The sequence below is a fragment of the Pipistrellus kuhlii genome, unplaced genomic scaffold, assembly GCF_014108245.1.
Source record: "Pipistrellus kuhlii isolate mPipKuh1 unplaced genomic scaffold, mPipKuh1.p scaffold_m20_p_2, whole genome shotgun sequence".
NCBI lineage: Eukaryota > Metazoa > Chordata > Mammalia > Chiroptera > Vespertilionidae > Pipistrellus > Pipistrellus kuhlii.
In genome coordinates, this window is record NW_023425515.1 from 16,739,341 (window position 1) to 16,759,315 (window position 19,975).

General features: G+C 41.9%; 1 protein-coding gene and 1 pseudogene across 2 annotated transcripts in view; one reads left to right on the plus strand and one right to left on the minus strand.

The window, feature by feature from the left end:
- KCNAB1 (potassium voltage-gated channel subfamily A regulatory beta subunit 1) overlaps positions 1 to 19,975 on the plus strand; it is a 292,960-nt gene that overhangs the window by 260,386 nt on the left and 12,599 nt on the right. For both annotated transcript variants that reach the window (XM_045583626.1, XM_036444322.2), the window contains exons 9-11: positions 7,531 to 7,616; positions 9,276 to 9,396; positions 10,651 to 10,745. In XM_045583626.1, coding sequence (XP_045439582.1) covers positions 7,531 to 7,616; positions 9,276 to 9,396; positions 10,651 to 10,745 — 302 coding nt within the window. The remainder of the gene's footprint in view (positions 1 to 7,530; positions 7,617 to 9,275; positions 9,397 to 10,650; positions 10,746 to 19,975) is intronic.
- On the minus strand, positions 17,222 to 18,448 carry LOC118722626 (annotated as a pseudogene).

A 19,975-nucleotide genomic window follows, 5' to 3' on the forward strand; every position in this document is an offset into this window, starting at 1 on the left:
TTCTTCAAGGAAGCAAAAAAGATAGCTCACGTTTCTTGTCATTAAAATGAATCATGAACTATAGTCACGGCACATTAAAAGCAAAGAAATGGATATAACCACACACAAGGCATCACACATTCACAAAAACACAGTGGGATCAATGTTGCTTTTCTGTCCCCATCTCTTATAGTGTACCATGCACAAAGCTTTCAAAGTGACAATCACCAAACTTCAGAGCTAGAAGTGGCCATATAGGCCATCTCTTGAGAACTTGCCCAAATGGCTACCTTTCTGAGCCTCAGCTTCTTCATCAATAAAATTGAAGCTAAAATATAACCCATCTGAACAGTTAGTATAAAGATTTCCTATGTGCTCAATATCAATATGCTCATTTGTTTTGAAAAAACTGAAACCTAGGGAGGCTGAGCAATGTGCCCAAGTTAGAGACAATGACGGGACATAAGTGTCTCTTCAGTCCTAGTATGTGCTCTGCTAGGCCCTACCCACCCCCAGTCAGCAAGCCTTAAGGCTAGGCATGACGCTGCTTCACTTATGGGTCTGAGTTTCCATTCCTGTGAGGGAGAATGGTCCTCTCCATACCCTCAGCTGAGCACCGAGGGAGGATTAAGACTGATAAAGAACCAAAAAGATACCTCTAAGTCACCAAGAGGCACTATCATAAACCAGCACCACCACAAGCTTCAGAAGTTAAGTAAATACAGAAACAAGTTGAGTTAGATAAATAAAAAACAAACAGCTGGTTTGGAGTAAAAATTGTGCCCAGGTCTAGACCTGGTTGTTTTTAGTGTTCACAACTCCTCTGATGAAAGCAAGTCTCTGCGTCCTCCCTGGGCCCCAGCTGACACCACCTCGCCTCTCCTCCCCCTCCCCCTCCCCTCGCCCTCGCCCTCCTCCTCTCCCTCTCTCCCTCTCCCTCTCCATAAAGAAAGGATCTGAGAGCAGGGAGATTTAACCTCATGAAGGGCACTGCCAATGGGCAGCCACCTTTGATTTCTAAAGATGTCAATTTCATTTAGTTGAACCTATTATTTATGAATTAACCTATGGCATGTTGGTGCTTGAAAGTGGTGCCTTTGCTTGCTAGGGAGCCTTTTTTCTTTTTTAGATTTTAAGAGTATGATAACACAAATTTACAGAAACGTGGAAAATACAGAGCAAAATCACATAATCCCACTCTCTAGTATAATTATTATTTGTGTCTTCACTCTCAGCATTTTGTAGGCATTTTTTAAAATATTTGTAAGATTCATGCTTTGTGCCTTAAAACAATGAATTCCTTGCCTCTGTTTTCTCTTCTCAAGTGAGAGGAAACTGCTCTGGAATATCTGAGGTTTCTTTTGTTTTTATTATTATGTCATGTCCCTTTGGCCAAATGAATTTGAGTACATTTCATTTGATCAAAACACTAATTTCTGCATATTTGTATCTTCAGTCCCTATGGCTTATTATTCATGCAGTATATCTATTTACTTACAACTTTCTTTTTTTATGATTTGATTTTTTTGTTTTGTTTATTTTTGTTCCTTGTGTTTTCTCTTTTTTTAACTTCTTTATTGAAATTAAGGTATTGCATATGTTTGCTTGCATCTTTCAAAGTTCTAGGGAACATTTCCCATGAACAAAGGTTTCATGTAAGCAGTCTATCTTTGCATGAGGGCCATTTGAAAAAAAGTTTATCAACAATTTTTTTTTACTCAAAATAAATAGTTATATTAGGGCCTTTAGCATAAAATACACATTTTAAAATATGAATGACGTACTGACAGAAGAATGTCAACATTATTTTTCTATAACTAAAATGTTAAGAATCTGAGCCTATTGGAGAAAAAACAATCAGGGCCACATCCTGCTTCTTGTGAATCTTTTAGATTCACAAATTGGTCTACACACATTATCTCATGTTAAGCTTGAAAGGATCAATAGCATCCTCGCCTTACAGATGGGAAATTGAATCCTTGGGGAAGCAAAATGGACTGGTGGCATTTATAGCAGGCCAGTGTGCACTAGGGTTCAGGGAATAAGAGAGAGCTGCCTGAGGCCTGTGGGTTAAAGAATAGTTAACAATTATTTCAACTTGGAAAGAAGCACACAGGGAAGATTTAACAGAATTTTTCAATAGTTTAGGCAGTATTTTTCAAATTTGAGATTTGAGAGCTGATGAAAATATTACAAAGGCCCAGGCTCATTGAAGTAGGATAGGACACACACCTCTGCATGTTCATCAAATTTCTCAGGTGATCTGATTTATATCAAAGTATCAAAGTGGTGTGTGTGTGTGTGTGTGTGTGTGTGAGAGAGAGAGAGAGAGAGAGAGAGAGAGAGAGAGAGAGAGAGAGAGAGAGAGAGAGAGAGATGGAATTCATGTATGTCATGGTGTCTATCTGTTTACATATCTACTAAAGCAAATAACTAAACTAAAGGTTAAATTATAGCATGACCCATTCAGATTATATAAAAGCTGAAAGGAAATGTGGGAGGAAGTTTACAGCCACTGAAATGGCTTGCTTGGGAATGATATGAAGCAATGGTTCTCAAACCTGGTTCTGCACCAGAATTGCTTGGGATGCTGGTTAAAACACCGACTGCTAGTCCCTACCCACCCTCAGATTTTATAATTCAGTATGTCTGGGGTAAGACCCTAGGAACGCCTCTCTATGGGTTCCCAGGGGCTGCTGATGCTGCCACACTTTGGGAGCATTGGTGTGGACCAGCAGAAGGTTCCACGCCTGCACACCAGAATCCTCCAGGAGGGGTTTTAAAGTGTTGATGCCAGGCCTCACCCAGAGATCTGATATAATAGGACTTCGGTGGAGCCCGGATAGTGTCATTTTGAGCCCAGATAGGGCAACCATAGTTGAGAACCACAGAACTAAGGATTCCTGGAAGAGCAAAGTGGTCACATTCAGTCCTGGGTTGTCAGATTGAATAAGTCTGTCTGTGTGTTCTTTGCAAGAAGGAGGTGAATGCAATGCCCTAAATGATCTTCCTAATGTCTTTCTCTCCACTCAGAATCCATGCCCTGACCAGATGCTTTTAAAATGCATTTCCATGATACACAAATCAGCAGACTCATTTTTTTTTCTGAACAATGCTGCCCTCTAGTGTTCTTAAGTAGTCAAATAACGTAAAAATCCACCTCAGCCATCAGTATGGAGATTCCTGTTAGCTCAACACTTGGGGGATTTTTCTCTGACATTAAAAAGAAATTTTAATGTATATTAAATTAAATTTTTTCCCTGGCAACATGAATCTCTACCTGCGGCCTATCGGTTCTCCCATAATTCCTCTCTGCAACCTCCTCCAAGATAAGAACTCCTGGATTAAAGCTTTTACTACAAATACAATTCAACTGAAAAGTAGAGCCTTGGTCCTTCTCTCTTTCTATACATTTTATTGTAAAATAATTTGTAGGGACGATTACAGGAGCAATTGGTGATATTATCAGTCCATGTGGTTCTAAAAGACATTCTTTTTCTCCAAACTTGGTGAGAAGTGCCTTCATCCAATAAAGGCAAAATGGAAAGAAAAGAGAAAGCTAGCTCTGTTCATGTGGTCCATTTTTACAATTTTTGTTGTCCTTCAGCTCTTTTTAAAATTGTTATACTTCAATGAGTCAAACTTAACTACACATCTTGCAGTACTGTTTCCATTATAGACTGTTCTCAAAGATAAGGATTTTGCTTCTGACAAAGAAAAAAAGGACTCCTGGTGTTCTCCTTTCAATATTCCATCGACCTTGTCTCTGTGGAGTCAAGGGCCAAACGAATCAGGGAGAAAGAAATTACCAGCAACTTTAGTGCTGGGACATTGGAGTGTCTTCATAGGCTCTTCCACACTCAGAGCTATTTGTTCTCTCCTTTCCCTCACTTCTCACACCCACCTCATTTTCACTTGACTGATAAGTCATTGAGAATAGAATTCATCAAACAGGAGCTCCCATGTCTTCCATGATGAGTTCTACAAACCTCCTGGATCCTACTGTGTTGATGGGCATGTCCTTCCCACCCAGCATTGCCTCGCTCCATCTCACTTTAACAAGTCTCCCTTTCCCTTCTTTTTCCCCCAACCCCCAACCCATATCATCAATAACTCCTCCTTCTAGATCACTTCCAACATCATACAAGTTTACTCTTATATCGCCCATCTTTAAAATAAAACTTTCATCTGGCCAACGTGGCTCAGTGGTTGAGCATGAACCTATAAACCAGGAGGTCGGTTCAATTCCTGGTCAGGGCACATGCCCTGGTTGCAGGCTTGAGCCCCAGTAGGGGGTGAGCAAGAGGCAGCCAGTCAATAATTCTCTCTCATCATTGATATTTCTCTCTTTGAAATCAATAAAAATATTTTTTAAATAAAAATAAAACTCTCCTTTGACCTTAAGGGCCCCTTCAGCTACTGCCCTTTTTGTTCCATTCACTTCCAAACTCAGCCTACCCAGGTTGCCTCTCAAGTCTTCCCATTCCCACGCCCATGCTTCCCATCAGCTACAGCTCGGCCTTGGTCTTATCACACCACCGACAATGAAGCTACTCTTCTCATGCTCCACGATGACCTCCCTGTCATGTGGCCAAACCCAGTGGACACTATTAGGGGCCCTTTGGACTTAAATGCTCACGGCGTTCCAGGGTGTTGGCACAGCTCCTTCTTGGAGCACTCCCTGCTCTTGATTCTGAAACAGTTCCCCCCCCCCCCCCCAGCTTCCTTCCTGCCCCTCTGTTTGCTGATGACCCTGACACCACCGTGTCCTATCTCCAACCTCTGTGCTGGTTCTTAAAACGTCTTCTCTTCCCTCTGCAGATTCCACTCATATAGTCTCACCTAATTCCATGAATCTAAGTATGCATAACAGACAAGTAACTAATAAATATAACACCTCCAGCCCATGTTACTTACTGTGTCATTCATTCAATTTTCTCTATACACTATCTCTCCTTTAATATATCACAGGCCATTTCCATTTTTTGCATGTTCAACGAGGAAACATTGATTTTCCCCACCCTCACCCCTCAAAAAAAAAAAACAAACCTGTTTCTCCCTCAGTCTCCTTCACTCTAAGTGGCCAGATATCTATGACATTGCCTTGATTCCTACCTTTCCCTTACCTGCCGCATTCAGTCCTTCTGCAAGTCTTAATGGATTCTTCCTCTAAAATATATTTGAATCCATCCATTTCTCTATTCTGCCACCCTAATCCGAGCCATCCTCATCTCCTGTCTGGAATACTGCAATACCTGCTTACAGATCTTCCTGCTTCCTGCAATCCTCCCCCTGGGATTCTCCATGTGCAGTCAGGGATAGCATTATGAAACAAACACATCCTGTTATTCCCTTACCTAAAAAAATGTTAATGGTTTTCCATTAAGCTTTGAATAACATACAAATAACATAGTTTTCCCTCTGCCAACTTCATCTTGTATATCTGTCCTCTTTTCTTACTAAATCCTGCTGCAATGGTTTCCTTCTGATTACTTAACTCACTAAGTTGTGCCTCGGGGCCTTTGCACATGCTGTTCCATTTGCCTAGAGATTGTGCTTCCCCTGTTCTTACCAAAGCTGGCTCCTTTTTATTTTTCAACTCTACACGTTACTCCTCAGGAAGACCGACCTTGCCTAACCAAATAGGTCTTTCCTCCCTTCTCTATATCCGCCTGCTATTTGTTTACTTCATAACACTTCAAATTTTGTGATTACTTGTTTACATCTCCATTTTCCCCACTGGACTCAACTCCCTGAATATAGGAGGCTTGTATGTTGTACACAGAGATGAATCCAGCAATTGGCACAGTACCTGGCAATTATTAGGCTTTTAATCCTGTGTATTAAGTGAATAAAAGCACTCACAGCCTCCACTCCACCTTAACTGCTCTGGTCAAGGTCTCAGTGATGGCCATGTGGCCAAGCCATGCAGAGTTCTGAGATCATCTCACTAATTATGAACTAGAGACAGGAGAAAGTCTGTAGGGTTCATTTTATTATCTGTGAACCTCTCTGTGTTTCACCACAGTATCCCCAGCCCCCAGCTCACAGACACTTAATAAACACTGTTGATTGAATGAACTCTTAAACTCTGAGTGGAACAGGATGGGGAAGGAAAGGGAGTGGTACGCTGATGGTGTTGTCAAAACTGTGAATACTTCTGGGGCAGAAATTTTAAAAATGCCTTCAACCTTCAGAAATGTCTATCATTCTATTTGCATAATAAAAGAAAAATGTTCTGTATCACTTTTGCTTTATAAAGGAAGAATAAACTTCCTAGTGTCCATTGCTGAGTTAGTTTAGCTTATAAGCCAAATTCTACCCTCCGTTGTTTAGAAATGGTGAATAAAAGCTTTCCCTTCTTCCAAAGAAAGACACCAAGGGCAATTTAAAATGGTTTACATAAACCAAGCAAGGAAGCTAAGACCCTAATCCTGCTGCCTCATTCAAAATCCTGTCCCCTACCAATTTAGACAGTGCTGTTTATGAGAAATAAGAATACGTCCACCTCAACTCGACTTTGATTCTTTTGAAGGACGTTTAACCCACAGGAATCAGTGGGACACAGAGAAGCTAAAGTCTGCAGCCCCTTGAAAATGCCAGTTGATGTAGCATCCTGGGCTGACCTGCTCTGTAGAAGAAATCCAACCGCGATTGTGACTTTTCACTCAGTTGAACTGGCGGCTCTGCATGCTCCCTGCTTCTACATCCCATCTGGCTGGTGCCAAGAGGATTAACTTGGCTCCTCCTCTCTGGCAAAGTGATTCATTGTCCAGTTTAGGAAATGTAATGTCAGGCTGAGAGAAGCAGATGAGCAAATTGGGTGGGGCCACAAACAGCTCCCCCCCAACCCCCTCTGCCCCGCCCTCCCTCCTTCCCCTACTCTCTTCCCTTCCCCTACCCCCCTCAGGAAAATTCATTACTCTTAGAATAAAGTTTGGTTCAAAGGGATTAAGAACAAGGAGTGCCATTGTGGGCTAGGAGCCACTGCGGCTTCAGCTGTTTGCTCAGCATTTAATATGTTTATCTTTCCGCTAAATACATTGCTGTTGAGTCATCTCTATTATACCGCCACCCTGTGTGAGGCCCAGCTCTGCAAATCCAGCACACAGAGGCAGGCCTTCTCTCCTCCGTGACCTTACAGTCTACAAAGCCAAAACAAATGCTTTCTCTTACTTCTCACTTTGGTGAGCAGAGTACCCAGGTTCTAAAGGAGGTGAATCATTTGTTCTTTCATCAGGCCAGGAACCATGAAGCAATAAAAGTCAAGGAAGAACTTAAAGTGCTCATTAGGTTCTTAATATCATTTAGTGTGATGGCTGCAAATGGAAATGGAAAGTCAATTTGCCCCAAAGTACCATCAGCCTCCACATCATCAATATTTCATGGTAGACTATTATGTTGTCATCAATGTCAAAGCAATTATATTAATCAAACTAATACTTGGATTAAACTTCTAAGCTTTGGGCAGGAGGGGAAAAAAACACCCAAAGACCATATAACTTGGAAAAATAGAAAAACTCACGACATGCTCTATTTGGCCTTCCACAGAAATTGTCCGAGCCATGACACACGTGATAAACCAGGGCATGGCGATGTACTGGGGAACCTCGAGGTGGAGCGCTATGGAGATCATGGTAATTTCATGTCTGTTTTTAAATGGCCATTGAGCATCTTATGACAGTTATTATTGCACTTTACTGTTCTTCACACATACTGAATTTTTTACAAATTGAAGTCTTGTGGCAACCCTCCATGGAGTAAGTCTCTTAGTGCCAGTTTTCTAATAGGATTTGCTCACTTTCTGTCTCTGTGTCAGATTTTGGTAATTCTCACAATATTTCAAATTTTTCATTAGTATTATCCTAGAGTCCCGGTGCACAGAATTCATGCATGGGTAGGGTCCTTAAGCCTGGCCAGCGCTCAGGGCTGATCTGTGGGTCCTGGGGCCTTCAAACAGGAGGCAACTTCTGAATTGAGCGTCTGCCCCTTGGTGGTCAGTGCACATCATCGCAACCAGTCATTCCGCTGGTGGTTCCACGGATCAGTATATTTGCATGTTCAGCTTTTATTATATAGGATTTGTTATGGTGATCTGTGATCAGCAATCACTGATGTTACCCTTCACCAGCAAAAAAGTTACCTCTTACAAGCTGAAGACTCAGATGATGGTCACCATTTTTAGCAGTAAAGTATTTTTTAATTAAGATATGTACATTGATTTTTTTTTTTTTTTAGACATAATGCTATTGCACACTTAATAGACTACAGAAGTGATTTTCAACCAGTATGCCACAAGAATGTTTAAAATATGCAAAACCTGACTACTTAGTCAGGGGCACTGAACTCTTTTCCCTTAGGTTGTTAAAAAAAAAAAAAATGACAATAGCCAGCATAATAATAGCCATCCAGTGTGAATGAATCAAAATTATATCTATTTTTGGTAAGAGTGACAAAAATATTATATTTTTTGATGTACAGCAAAATTTTAGTAATTAGTTTATCTGTGCCATGAGATGAAAAAGGTTAGAAATTGCAGGTCTACATTATAGTATGACCATAACTTTTATATGCACTGGGAAGCAAAAAAATTCATACGACTCGCCTTATTGCAATATTCACTTTATTGCAGTGGTCTGGAACTAAGCCTGCAATATCTCTGAGGTATGCATGTGCTGTTTCTCAGATGCCATGTGTAAACTGAAGACCTCTTGCAATCTTTCCTCACAATCGCTGTGGCACCAGAATTCTCTGGTCAATTCCCTCATTACAGAGAGGGATGTGGGAGCTGGAACTCATCAGCTCAACACAACAAAGAGTGTCTGCAAGTCTAACAGGAAATGCGTTTTAGCATGTCTTTGGCAGCAAGAGAATAAATTGAATTTCTTAGCTAATGAGAACACAATATTTCAGTTTTCTTTTAAAAACTCTATTAAATGACTATACTGTTTAGCACATGCTAATTAAAGATCACCTGTAGATACTGTCTGTTTCATTTCATTGACTCTAAAAATAGTCAAACTACATTTTCTTTATTGTCGTCCATAATTCACACTGGGACTAATTTGCCCTGGGTTTTACTCGGTCCAAACCCTCCCAAAGAATAATAAGGATTTCTTGTGTTTGGTATTGCTCTTAGTGAAATTGATGGTCATAACTTTACCTATTGTATGTCATCCTCCATGCTTCTTCGTTTGTATTGATTTTACTAAAATGAAAATTTCTCATGCATAGAATCACAGGGCAGTCTTGTTTCTCATCAGCATAAATCCAGTTGCAATCTTATTTCTCCCTAGGAAGCCTACTCTGTAGCAAGACAGTTCAATATGATCCCTCCGGTGTGTGAGCAAGCCGAGTACCATCTTTTCCAGAGAGAGAAAGTGGAGGTTCAGTTACCGGAGCTCTACCATAAAATAGGTAATCTCCACAATCACAGTCAAATTTGCTGATTATTTTTAACAACAGTAGGCCCCATGCATGACCTGGGGGGTGGGGGAGAAATATTAAAATGCTTCCCTAAATGTCCCTTATTAACATAATAAGAGCTATGCATTCCAGAGACTATAGAAAAATCAAGTGTGCCTTTATGTAGTCTGCGGGGTAACTAAAGTAGAGGTGCAAACTGTGACTGGCATATAAACTATACTCAGTGGGTGTTCGAAAAATGCATACAGAATGCAGGGAAGAAACCCATGAATAAACTCATTTTTCATGGGGTGCTTGCTGTGGCCAAAGCATGCATCCTTGAGAAGATTATCACCGCCTTTCCAGAAGATTATGGATATATACGTATATATTTCTCGCTCTGTGCCTGAAACCAAGTCAGACATGGAATTCAAGGACAACTCACAAACCAGGCACTGCATGTTTGTGTAGGTAGACATAATGATGTCAATGAGAGGAGGGAAATATATGCACAACATATACACAAAAATTGTAGGTACCAGAAAAACTTGAATAAACCACATTTTCAGGGTTATTTACATATTTATTTTTTAAAAGTTTCCAGAGATAACTACTCCTGTTTCCCTGAAAATAAGACAGTGTCTTATAGTGTCTTATATTAATTTTTTCTCCAAAAGTTGCGCTAGGTCTTATTTTCAGGGGATGTCTTATCTTCCATGTGCTAGGTCTTATTTTCGGAGGATGTCTTATTTTCGGGGAAACACGATATCTTCCTAAAAAACAGAGGTTCACATGAGCAGGAAAATGCTGGGTAGGGGAAGAAGGATAAAAAAAAAAAAAAAAGGCCAACAAAAACTATTGTTATTATTGCTGTCACTCATTGTGTGTTTACCATGCGCTGGGAATTGTGCATCTGGTACGTACCAGGCACTATCTAGTCACTGAGTGGATAAGCAAAGCACCGAATTTCCGTGCAAGTAAAAGTGTTTGTGTCTGAGTAAAAATAAGTGTGACATTTGGACATGAATAAACCACAGTTTCAGGCTTGTTTATATGGTCCACTCCCTATGACTACACGTTTAATTGGCTCATAAAAATGAAGTGCAACTTGTAAATGCCTACATGTTAATAGAAAAATGTATGCTGGTGTGAACTCTTTTCATGTGTCCAGCTTTTTCCCATTACTAACCAATCCTGCTTAAACACCCCCATGCTCTTGATCCCCGTTCACCACCGTCAGTTTTTCAAGTTGTTTTTCTTCTGCAGGAGTTGGAGCAATGACTTGGTCTCCACTGGCCTGCGGCATCATCTCGGGGAAATACGGAAACGGGGTACCTGAGAGCTCCAGGGCTTCTCTGAAGGTATGTCCCTCTACCTCTAGAAGAGAGTCTGGGGATGGGTAAGAGGGATGTAGAGAGGGAGAGAAAACATGGACTAGAAGAGATCCGCAGCAGCCTGTGTCCTCCGGCTCATGCAGAGTGTGGCCTTGGCAGGGAGGTGTCCTCTGGCCGGCTCCCCTGAGCCTAGAGCCCAGAGCCTGCCAGAGGTCTCTGCTCTTGGCCAAGCATCAGTCAGCCTTTCAAAATCGGCTGGCACAGAAAATTCTCCTTTTCTGGGGGCTAGGGGAAATGCCCAGTGACCTGGTTGGACTCCTGCTGGAGCTCAGATCCCTACAGTTATTTATTCTTGTTAAAAAGGCATTTCATTCCTCTTTTGATACTGATGAAAGAAAACCCCTTTTCTATATAGGAAGATCTAATTTTACTTTTCTTGACAGAACAAAATTTAAGCCCATTACCAGTTGTAACTGAGTGTGGTTGGAAATCGGTTGACATCTTTTTACTGTATTGGGGTGGAGGGTCAGGAGGGAGGATTCAGAAAGCAGAAGCATTACTAAGCCTTTGTCAGTGAGGCTCAAGGCTGATGTTCAGAGGTCGACTCTGGTCACTAAGTCTTTTAGCTTAAATGATTTTCTGAAGCGTAAAGATATTCAAGATCATAGACATAAAATTACTTCCATTCAGAACATCTCCACGATTAATTTATTGGCGAGTACTCAAAACATCTCTCCTTATTAATAATAGCATGCCTGTGTTGTTTTTTCTGTGTTTTTTTTTTTTTTTGAACAGAATGTGTAATAACATTAGAATCACAAATTACTCTATAGTATCAGAGGAGAGAGTATAGGCATTTTCAAAATTTAGACAAGCCAAAGCCTCTTGCTCCATTAGCACAAAGTTAGTGGGAGGTCAGCTTAAGTAAGGCCCAAACCACCACCCCTTTAATCAGTGTAGCTGGACCACCATGTGCTTCCCTAATCAGAAGCTTCTCAAGGTCTGTCTCTTTCCTTTCTGCCAGTAACAGTTGACCTATTAGCTTGTTTGTTTTCTAAAATAATACAATATAAGCGTGGTGACATTGTCCTGCTTCTAGGTTTGCATTATCACACATATAAATATTCTAGAATATTAAATATGGCCGTGCTTCTGTAAATTAAAGATTGTTCTGAGCTAAATCTGAATAAGTCAGCAAAGAAAAACTAAAAGCATTTTAGTGGAAAGGCAAGAAAAGAGTGAAAAGGGAAGGGAAGCATTGAAAACTGCAATTTTACTGAGCACCTACTAGGTGCCAAACACTGGGCTAGGAGTTTTTATTCCTCTCCTTTTACCCTCACAAAGATACATGTATGCAGATGACTTTTAGTCAGTTATGGCTAAGCATGTTGCCTTGCATTCTTTTCAGAGGCTTTCTGAAAAGCTCAAAATACTTCCACATGAATGCCAGGTATTTGTTCTCAGACTATGAGACATTTTCCAGAGGTAGAAACTGAGCACAAAGACGTTAGCTCCCAATCCGAGAGCAAAAACTCCTAATAGAGAAAGTTGTTACGAGAACCCAGGTCTCCTGACCCTCGCCTTATCTCCCCCAAAGGAAGATAGTAGTTACCCTGTCTTTGAATTGTGTGCTGGGTTAACCTCCATCATTGCTTGAGAAAAGCTTACAGAGACCTGAAAAAGCTTTCACAAATACAGTAACAAAAGGAGGAAAAAAAAAAAAGAAAAAAAAAGAGGGGCCGAGGGAGATACAATATATTTGAAGGTGGCTAAACCCAAAACACAAGTCAGAAAAGACTTCTATTTTTTACCTTTAGAAAAACAACTCAACATCTTCCTTGAAACATCCTTAACAATAAACAGCGAGGGCTCTCAACAGGTGAAAGGCAGCCAATCATAAAGCAGATGTTTTTAGTGCTGAAGACAGTTGACGCCTCCTTAAGTCATCAGTCTAGGTTTTTCCCGGATGGATACATGTGCACTTAGGAAAGCCACTTGAGTACAGTGACTAAAGAAAGGAAAAAGAAAAAGGAAGCATCAGGATAATCTTAGAAGTGAATGAGAACGCTAATAGTGAAAAAAAAAAAAAATTAGAGCTAGAGAGCTAGGCAATTTGATAAATGAGTTGGCAACTTTCACATACCCACCCCTCCCCTTCAAAAATAGAGAAAAAAAAAATAACGGTGTTTCACAATGGCTGTTGTAAGATACACCAATAAAATAAAAATGTTAATATTCTGTGTCTGTTGTAAATATTGAACTGTGTTTAAGGAATAAATTAACCTTGTTTTAAAAATACCTGTCTTTTAGAAAGTAATACTAGCCCGGGGGATTCTGGGAGGCTGCAGTAATCCTAATGGAATCCATCCTCACTCCCCGGAACCTGCCCTTCCTTTTTGATTAACAGCCCTCCACCCAGCCACCTGGTCATCTTAGTCAGAAACCAAGGCTTTTTCTCGCGGCCTCCTTTCCTCCCTCACTTTTGTCCAAAGGGGCAGCCACTCCTCTAGTCCACACCTTGACCCTTCTATAGTCCATCCCCTGCACAGCCCTTGTTCAGATTGTTTCATACCTGGTTTGCTGTAGTAACCTGTCTGGATTCTCTGATTTCCCCCCTCTTCTCTATCCACCACTGTAACCAATTATCTTTCTAAAAAATTAATCTGACCATAAGATAACCCTGCTTACAATCCTTTAAAGACTTTCGAATCATTGCTTATGGGACAAAACCCAAACCCAAAAGGAAAGCATTGAAGGAAATCCTCTCGGGATCTAAGTTGGGCTCATTTTTTTGTTCTTGCCCCTCTCTAAATCACATTAGCTCATTTTCTTCCCAAATGCACTGGACTCTTGCCTCCCAGAAATGCCTTTCCTTTTATCCTGCTGTGAAAGCTCTCCTCATCTCCAAGGACAAAGCTTGGTTGTCTGTCTTCCCCCTGTGAAGCCTGTCCTCACTTTATAAAACTGAGTTCTATGCATCTTCCTCCTTATTATCCCCCTAACACTCTTACAGAGGCTTAGAATTCTCTGGTTGCAAGCAATAGGATGAAATTCAAACTAATTTAATCAACTAAGGGCAACACATAGACGCTTCTTGGGAAGGAAGAGGGGAGACGGTCTCAGGGGTGACTCCATCCCTAGACTTGCACAGTGTCAGGACTCTCTTTTTTCTCTATTTCTTTCTGCATAGGGGTATCATTTTCTTCTACTGCAAATAGGTCTTCTCCATGTGGCCAGGGGCAAGAAAGCTAGTGATTGCAGGTTTATAGCTTTAAAGCCATGTAACCCAAGGGAAGAGAGATCTTTTTTTTTTTTTATCAGCTTCTGACAAAAAAAGGCTTGTGAAGCTTGGGTCATGTGCCAACCTGTTAGTTCAATGATAGTGTTAAAAAAGATAAGGTGCTATCATGAGCTCACATCCTCCTCCCTTGTTGGGTATTATCAAGGCAGTACAAACATAGCCCTGAGGGGACACCCTAACTATAAAACACTTCTCAACTTACCAGTAATTTGTAAATACTTCTAGGAAAGACACAGAAATTTACTTATGTAACTCATCACAGAGCCTGGCACACTGTAGGTACTCAATAAATGCTTGTTGAGTGAATGCAATAGAAGGTCAACAAAGCCGAAACCGGTTTGGCTCAGTGGATAAAGCCTTGGCCTGCAGGCTGAAAGGTCCCAGGATCGATTCTGGTCAAGGGCATTTACCTTGATTGCGGGCACATCCCCAGTAGGGGGTGTCCAAGAGGCAGCTGTTCAATGATTCTCTCTCATTGATGTTTCTAACTCTGTATCCCTCTCTCTTTCTCTCTGTAAAAAATCATTAAAATATGTATTTTTTTTAAAAAAAGGTCAACAAAGTCAGAACAAGAGACCAGGTGTGTAGCTCTTAAATAAAAAGTTTAAATAGAAGTGAAAAGTGCAACAAAACTTACAGGCAGCTCTTCCGTGTTGTTATTAAAATGCCTTATAGAAAAATCATAAAAATATGTCTCCTCTGTCAAAGGGAAATAGAAAACATACAAATCTAGGTGACTGGGTAGGGGGGAGAGACAGTCCAAGTACTGTAAGTGTTACATTAAAAAATAAAGGATAGCCGAAAGCGGTTTGGCTCAGTGGATAGAGCATCGGTCTGTGGACTGAAAGGTCCCAGGTTCAATTCCTGTCAAGGCCATGTACCTTGGTTGGGGGCACATCCTCAGTAGGGGGTGTGCAAGAGGCAGCTGATCGATGATTCTCTCTCATCAACGTTTCTAGCTCTCTATCCCTCTCCCTTCCTGTCTGTGAAAAATCAATAAAATATATTTTTTTAAAAAAAGAAAGAAACAGCCGAAGTCGGTTTGGCTCAGTGGTAGAGCATCGGTCTGCGGACTGAGGGGTCCCAGGTTCGATTCCGATCAAGGGCATGTATAATACATTGGTTGCGGGCACATCCCCGGTGGGGGGTGTGCAAGAGGCAGCTGGCCGATGTTTCTCTCTCATCGACGTTTCTAGCTCTCTATCTCTCTCTCTTCCTCTCTGTTAAAAAATCAATAAAATATATTTAAAATATATTTTAAAAAATATATTTAAAAATATATTTAAAATATATTTTAAAAAAAAGAAAGAAAGAAAGAAACAAAGGGTATTGCACATTATGGTCTAATTTCAGAAGGAAATACTTTAGCATTTTACCTCGAGATTTCAACCTCACAGGTAAAGACTTTGCTGCTCTAAACACAAAGACTTTTATGCGTAGATAGAAATAGTCGATAATCTTGGGTGGCAAATTACTGTAGACAAAATCCAGAGGTGAAATGTGACTGGTTCTGTCCATGGCTCTATGGTTGCTGCCTGAATTCCAACCAGGGATTATTATCAGGGAATTGGGGGCTCCATGGGGCCAGTCTCACAGTTTGTTCCCACTCCAGTACCATCCTATCTAATAAAAGAGTAATATGCAAATTGACCTTCACAAGACATAAGATGGCCACCCTCATGTGGACACAAGATGGCCACCACAAGATGGCCAGCAAGGGAGGGCAGTTGGGGGGCAATCAGGCCAGCAAGGGAAAGCAGTTAGGGGTGACCAGGCCGACAGGGGAACAGTTGGATGTTGATCAGGCTGGCAGGGAAGTGGTTAGGGGGTGATCAGGCTGGCAAGCAGAAGTACTTAGTGGTAACAGTCAGGCAGACAGGCAAGCAGTTGGGAACCAATAGCCCTGGATTGTGAGAGGGATGCCTGACGGGCAGTCAGGCATCCCTCAAGGGGTCACAGATTGGAAACGGTGACTGGGCTGAGGGACACACTCCCTGCACGAATTTCATGCACCTGGCCTCTAGTCTATAATAAAAAATAAAAATTAAAAAAACCCCATAATATGCTAATTAGACTAAACAGTTGAATGATCTTCTGGATGAAACCAGGGCTGGGAGGGCTGAGGCAAGCTGCTGTGGCTGTGAGGGCCCAGTCTCTTGCACGAATTTCGTGCATCAGGCCTCTAGTTATCTATAAAGTGGAGACACACAGATAACAATTGGGAAGCAGCCAAGTAATGGGCTTTAGGAAAACTTTAGAGAATATTGTGATTTATATAGAAAAGCAATAGCCCACTAACCTGTGGAGAAAAGCCTTTGGAAATATCTCCTGAATGTCCATTCTGTGTCCGGCTCTGTGCTGAGTGCTGAGGATACAGGGATGAATGGGACAGCTGTGACCCTCAGAGTAACTTGGGGACTTATTCAAGAGTCAGACAGAAGGGGCGAATTATGAAAGAAGTAGAATCTACAAACGCTGTGGACTCAGGCAGAACTGACAACAAAGTCCTGCTGTGTGAAGGTGGGATGCTCAATCTGGAGAGTTGAAGAGGTCTAGTTGTACCTGTAGGGCCCTGGTTCTCAGATTCCTCTCTCTCTGCCATAGGTTGAGCCCCTCCTCTGTGCCACCCAGTGTCAGGACTGGAGACACTGAGATGAACAAAAAGCCATCCGTGCCTTTCTCTTAATTAGAACAAAATATCAACATGTAATCAAATCCCTGCAGCAATGGGGAAAATGACATGATAGAATTGGAAGAGGAAACTTCATCTTTGGATTTGTAGATTATGACCCACAGTCAACAAGCTAGTTTATTATTGTGCACAACCACACCCACCACCAATCTTCTTACCTAAAACACTGGTTTATTTCCATAATTAACTAATAATTTAATTGAGCCTCATCTCTTCCCTATACTTTTTCTCCACTTATAAAGCAGTTAAAGCTCTTTTAAAAAAAAAAAACAAAACACACTTTGATATGATAAAAGCAATATAAATCCTATACATCTACTTATCTTTATTTTTGCTTTATACAACTTTATTTTTTAAAATCTTGGTAATGTACAGGCATTGGCACATTTTTAAAAACAAACTACATAAATCCAGGAAAGTGGAATGTCAGGAGTCAGAAACGTGGTGAACTTAAAGTGCTAGAACGAAGGCACTTCACAGACTCTTCACGGGAAGAAACATAGCCCCTTGGACACCTTCACTTATTACCTGGCAGTGACTGTCAGGATTGGAGCACAGAAATATGACAGTTTCGTGGCAGTAAAAGCAGAACACAAGTGATGAGCCCCTGGCCATTTTGATTTTTGATGACCTTCAACCTACTTTTAACTTGCCTCTCCTCAGAGTAAAAACAGGAGTTAGAATTGGAAGGGAAGTTGAAGTCCCAGAATGCACTCACTCCAGGGGCTTCGGGGCCCTTTGTTTTCACAGTGAATGTTTTGTGAAGTCAGAGAGCAAATATTAGGGAAGGAGACGTCAGAATCAGCGACCTAAACAGCTCATTATAAATTCTCAGGTTATTAGCAGGTCTACAAGGTTTCAGTTAGTGGTAGATAACTGTTCTAGGAGTCTAATAATTTAGTATCTGGACATCAGACAGGTCACACACTCCTTCACTGTCATCTCAATTAAAGTTGTAGTCATCCGCAGGGGGGTGGGGGAGAGCCGCAGGAGAGGAAACATCAGAAGACATCAGCTCATTAATGATTTCTCCAGTAATAGATCCTGAAGCCGAGTCTATGGCTGGGAGGTGCTGGAGGCCAAGCTCTCTTGGAGGCAGGCTGTCCTGTGGGGCTCGGTGGGGCGGGGCTGAGCTTATGCAGAGTCTGAGGAGGAAGGGAAGAGTTGAAGGCTAAGGGGGAGGAGGCGGGGCATGTGTGTGAGGTTATCTGGTGGGGGAACAGGAAAAATCACAGGCTGAGCCAACTGGACTCTTTATAAGCAGCATGTGGATGGGGCCTAAGTGAGTCTTTAGATTGACCTGGTCCTTGGGTCCATTCTGGCCCATCTCTGAAAGAGGGACCTCCAGCTGCGTGCCAGCAGGTGCCTGGATGGCCAACAGCGCGTCGCTGTGGAAGCAATTGCGGATGTCCTCGTGAGTCATGTAGGAAAACCTGCTGCTAATGGCGTCATCCATCACATTTCCCATGCTCTGCTGCAGCCAGGACTTCTGCTGATCCAGTCCCTTTCCTTCAGGTCCAGGTCCTCAACCTGGGCTCTGAGGTCTCTCCCTCTCTCCAGGACTTCCTTAGTGTTGCAGCCAGAACCCACACCTCTTCACTGGATGCTGTGTTTGGACATTTTCTCAATCAAGTCAATGCCTTCCAAAGTGTTGCGATATAAATTCTTCTTTTCTGCCTCACAGCCAAAGTATCTGCAGCTGCCTTGAGGTCCAGCATGACATCCTGCGCCTGCTGCAGCAGCTACACGAATTTGGCCATGAGCAGCCCCAGGCTCTTTTCGAGTAGGCCGCTCCAGAGCTGCAACAGCAACGCAGGGAAAGCAGGAGACGCCCACTGGCCCTGGGGCTGGCCCTTCGGCACCCAAGCCCTGCCCACACCGAGTTTAAATGCCTATGCATTTTTAAAAAATTTAACCTGCTTGCATTCCAATGATTAAGATAACAATGAGTATAGTTGAGGGTGAGGAGAGAGATTCGATAAATGAATATCTGATATTTGTAACTTTTAGAAGTCTGCTTCTCACCATGGTGTGTATGCCCATATACTCATGTAATATGTAACTTGTAATCCAAACCTAGGAGTCAAAATGCATTGCACATATGATCTGAAAAGTGGATTTCCATAGATTGATAAATAAACCAACCATTCTTTGTATGTAGGATATATTGAAACCTCAGGAACTCTCTTAGTAATAATAAAGAGTAATTGTTCAAAAAAAACAAAAACAAAACATTTGGCCATTGGACTTCAACCTTTCCTAAATATGAATAATATTTGGGGATATCTACTGATCCCTGAAAGATGTTATGGAAGTGGGGAATGGTGATGTTTTCCCAGTGAGGAGAACAAAAGCAAGCTGTGCTCTCTGATGTACCCAGCTTGCTGCTCAGGGAAGGCTGCTGGGCCCAGGTGCATGCTCATTGTTGTAACTGCCCATGTCACCACCACCAGCACCAGCTGTGGTCGCCACACCACCCTTCCTCCTGGAAGAAGCTGAGGTTTCCCAGAGCTGAGGCTGTGAAAACTCTTGGCCATCTCCCCGAGCGAAGTCTCAAGTGAGGAGCCAGACCATACGCCTTAGAGATGTAGGAGGCGAACAGAATGGGAGATGGCTTGCCCTCTCTTTCACATCTGCAAAATCATTCCCCAAAGTCCTAACTTTCATTCTAGAAGCATAATGTGGTTATTCTTTTTGGAAATACTGTCTTAGAATAATAATTAAAAAAAAAAAAAAACTTAAAAAACAAACACCAGCTGCCCGTGGAAATCATGTGAGTGGAGTGTCTGTGACAATTGCAGAGCTTCCTGCTGCCGCCTTTGGGAAGGCAACCGTCTGTGGTGGCAACTGTGTCACAAATAACACGCGATGGAGAAAGTCCACATGGCCACCCAGTGGGATGGTTTTTATTATTCTCACTAACACAGACTTAACAGACTCTTACAATTGTTCCCTATGTCATAGTAAGCAGAAACCTCTGGGAAGTAGGCCATTGAGAAGTTCCGAGGGATTTTTCTCCTTATATAGGAAGTAGAGGCCCAGTGCATGAAATTTATGCACAGGTAGGGCCGTAGGCCTGGCCGATGATCAGAGATGATTGGGGCCTTCTTGATGCTGGCCGGGGCCTGCCTTCTGGCTGTGGCCTTCCTTCGTTCTGCATCATCCCCTGGTGGTCAGCGCACATCATAGCGAGTGATCGTACTCTCGGTCTCCCGGTTGAACTCCCGAGGGGACACTTTGCATATTAGCCTTTTATATATATAG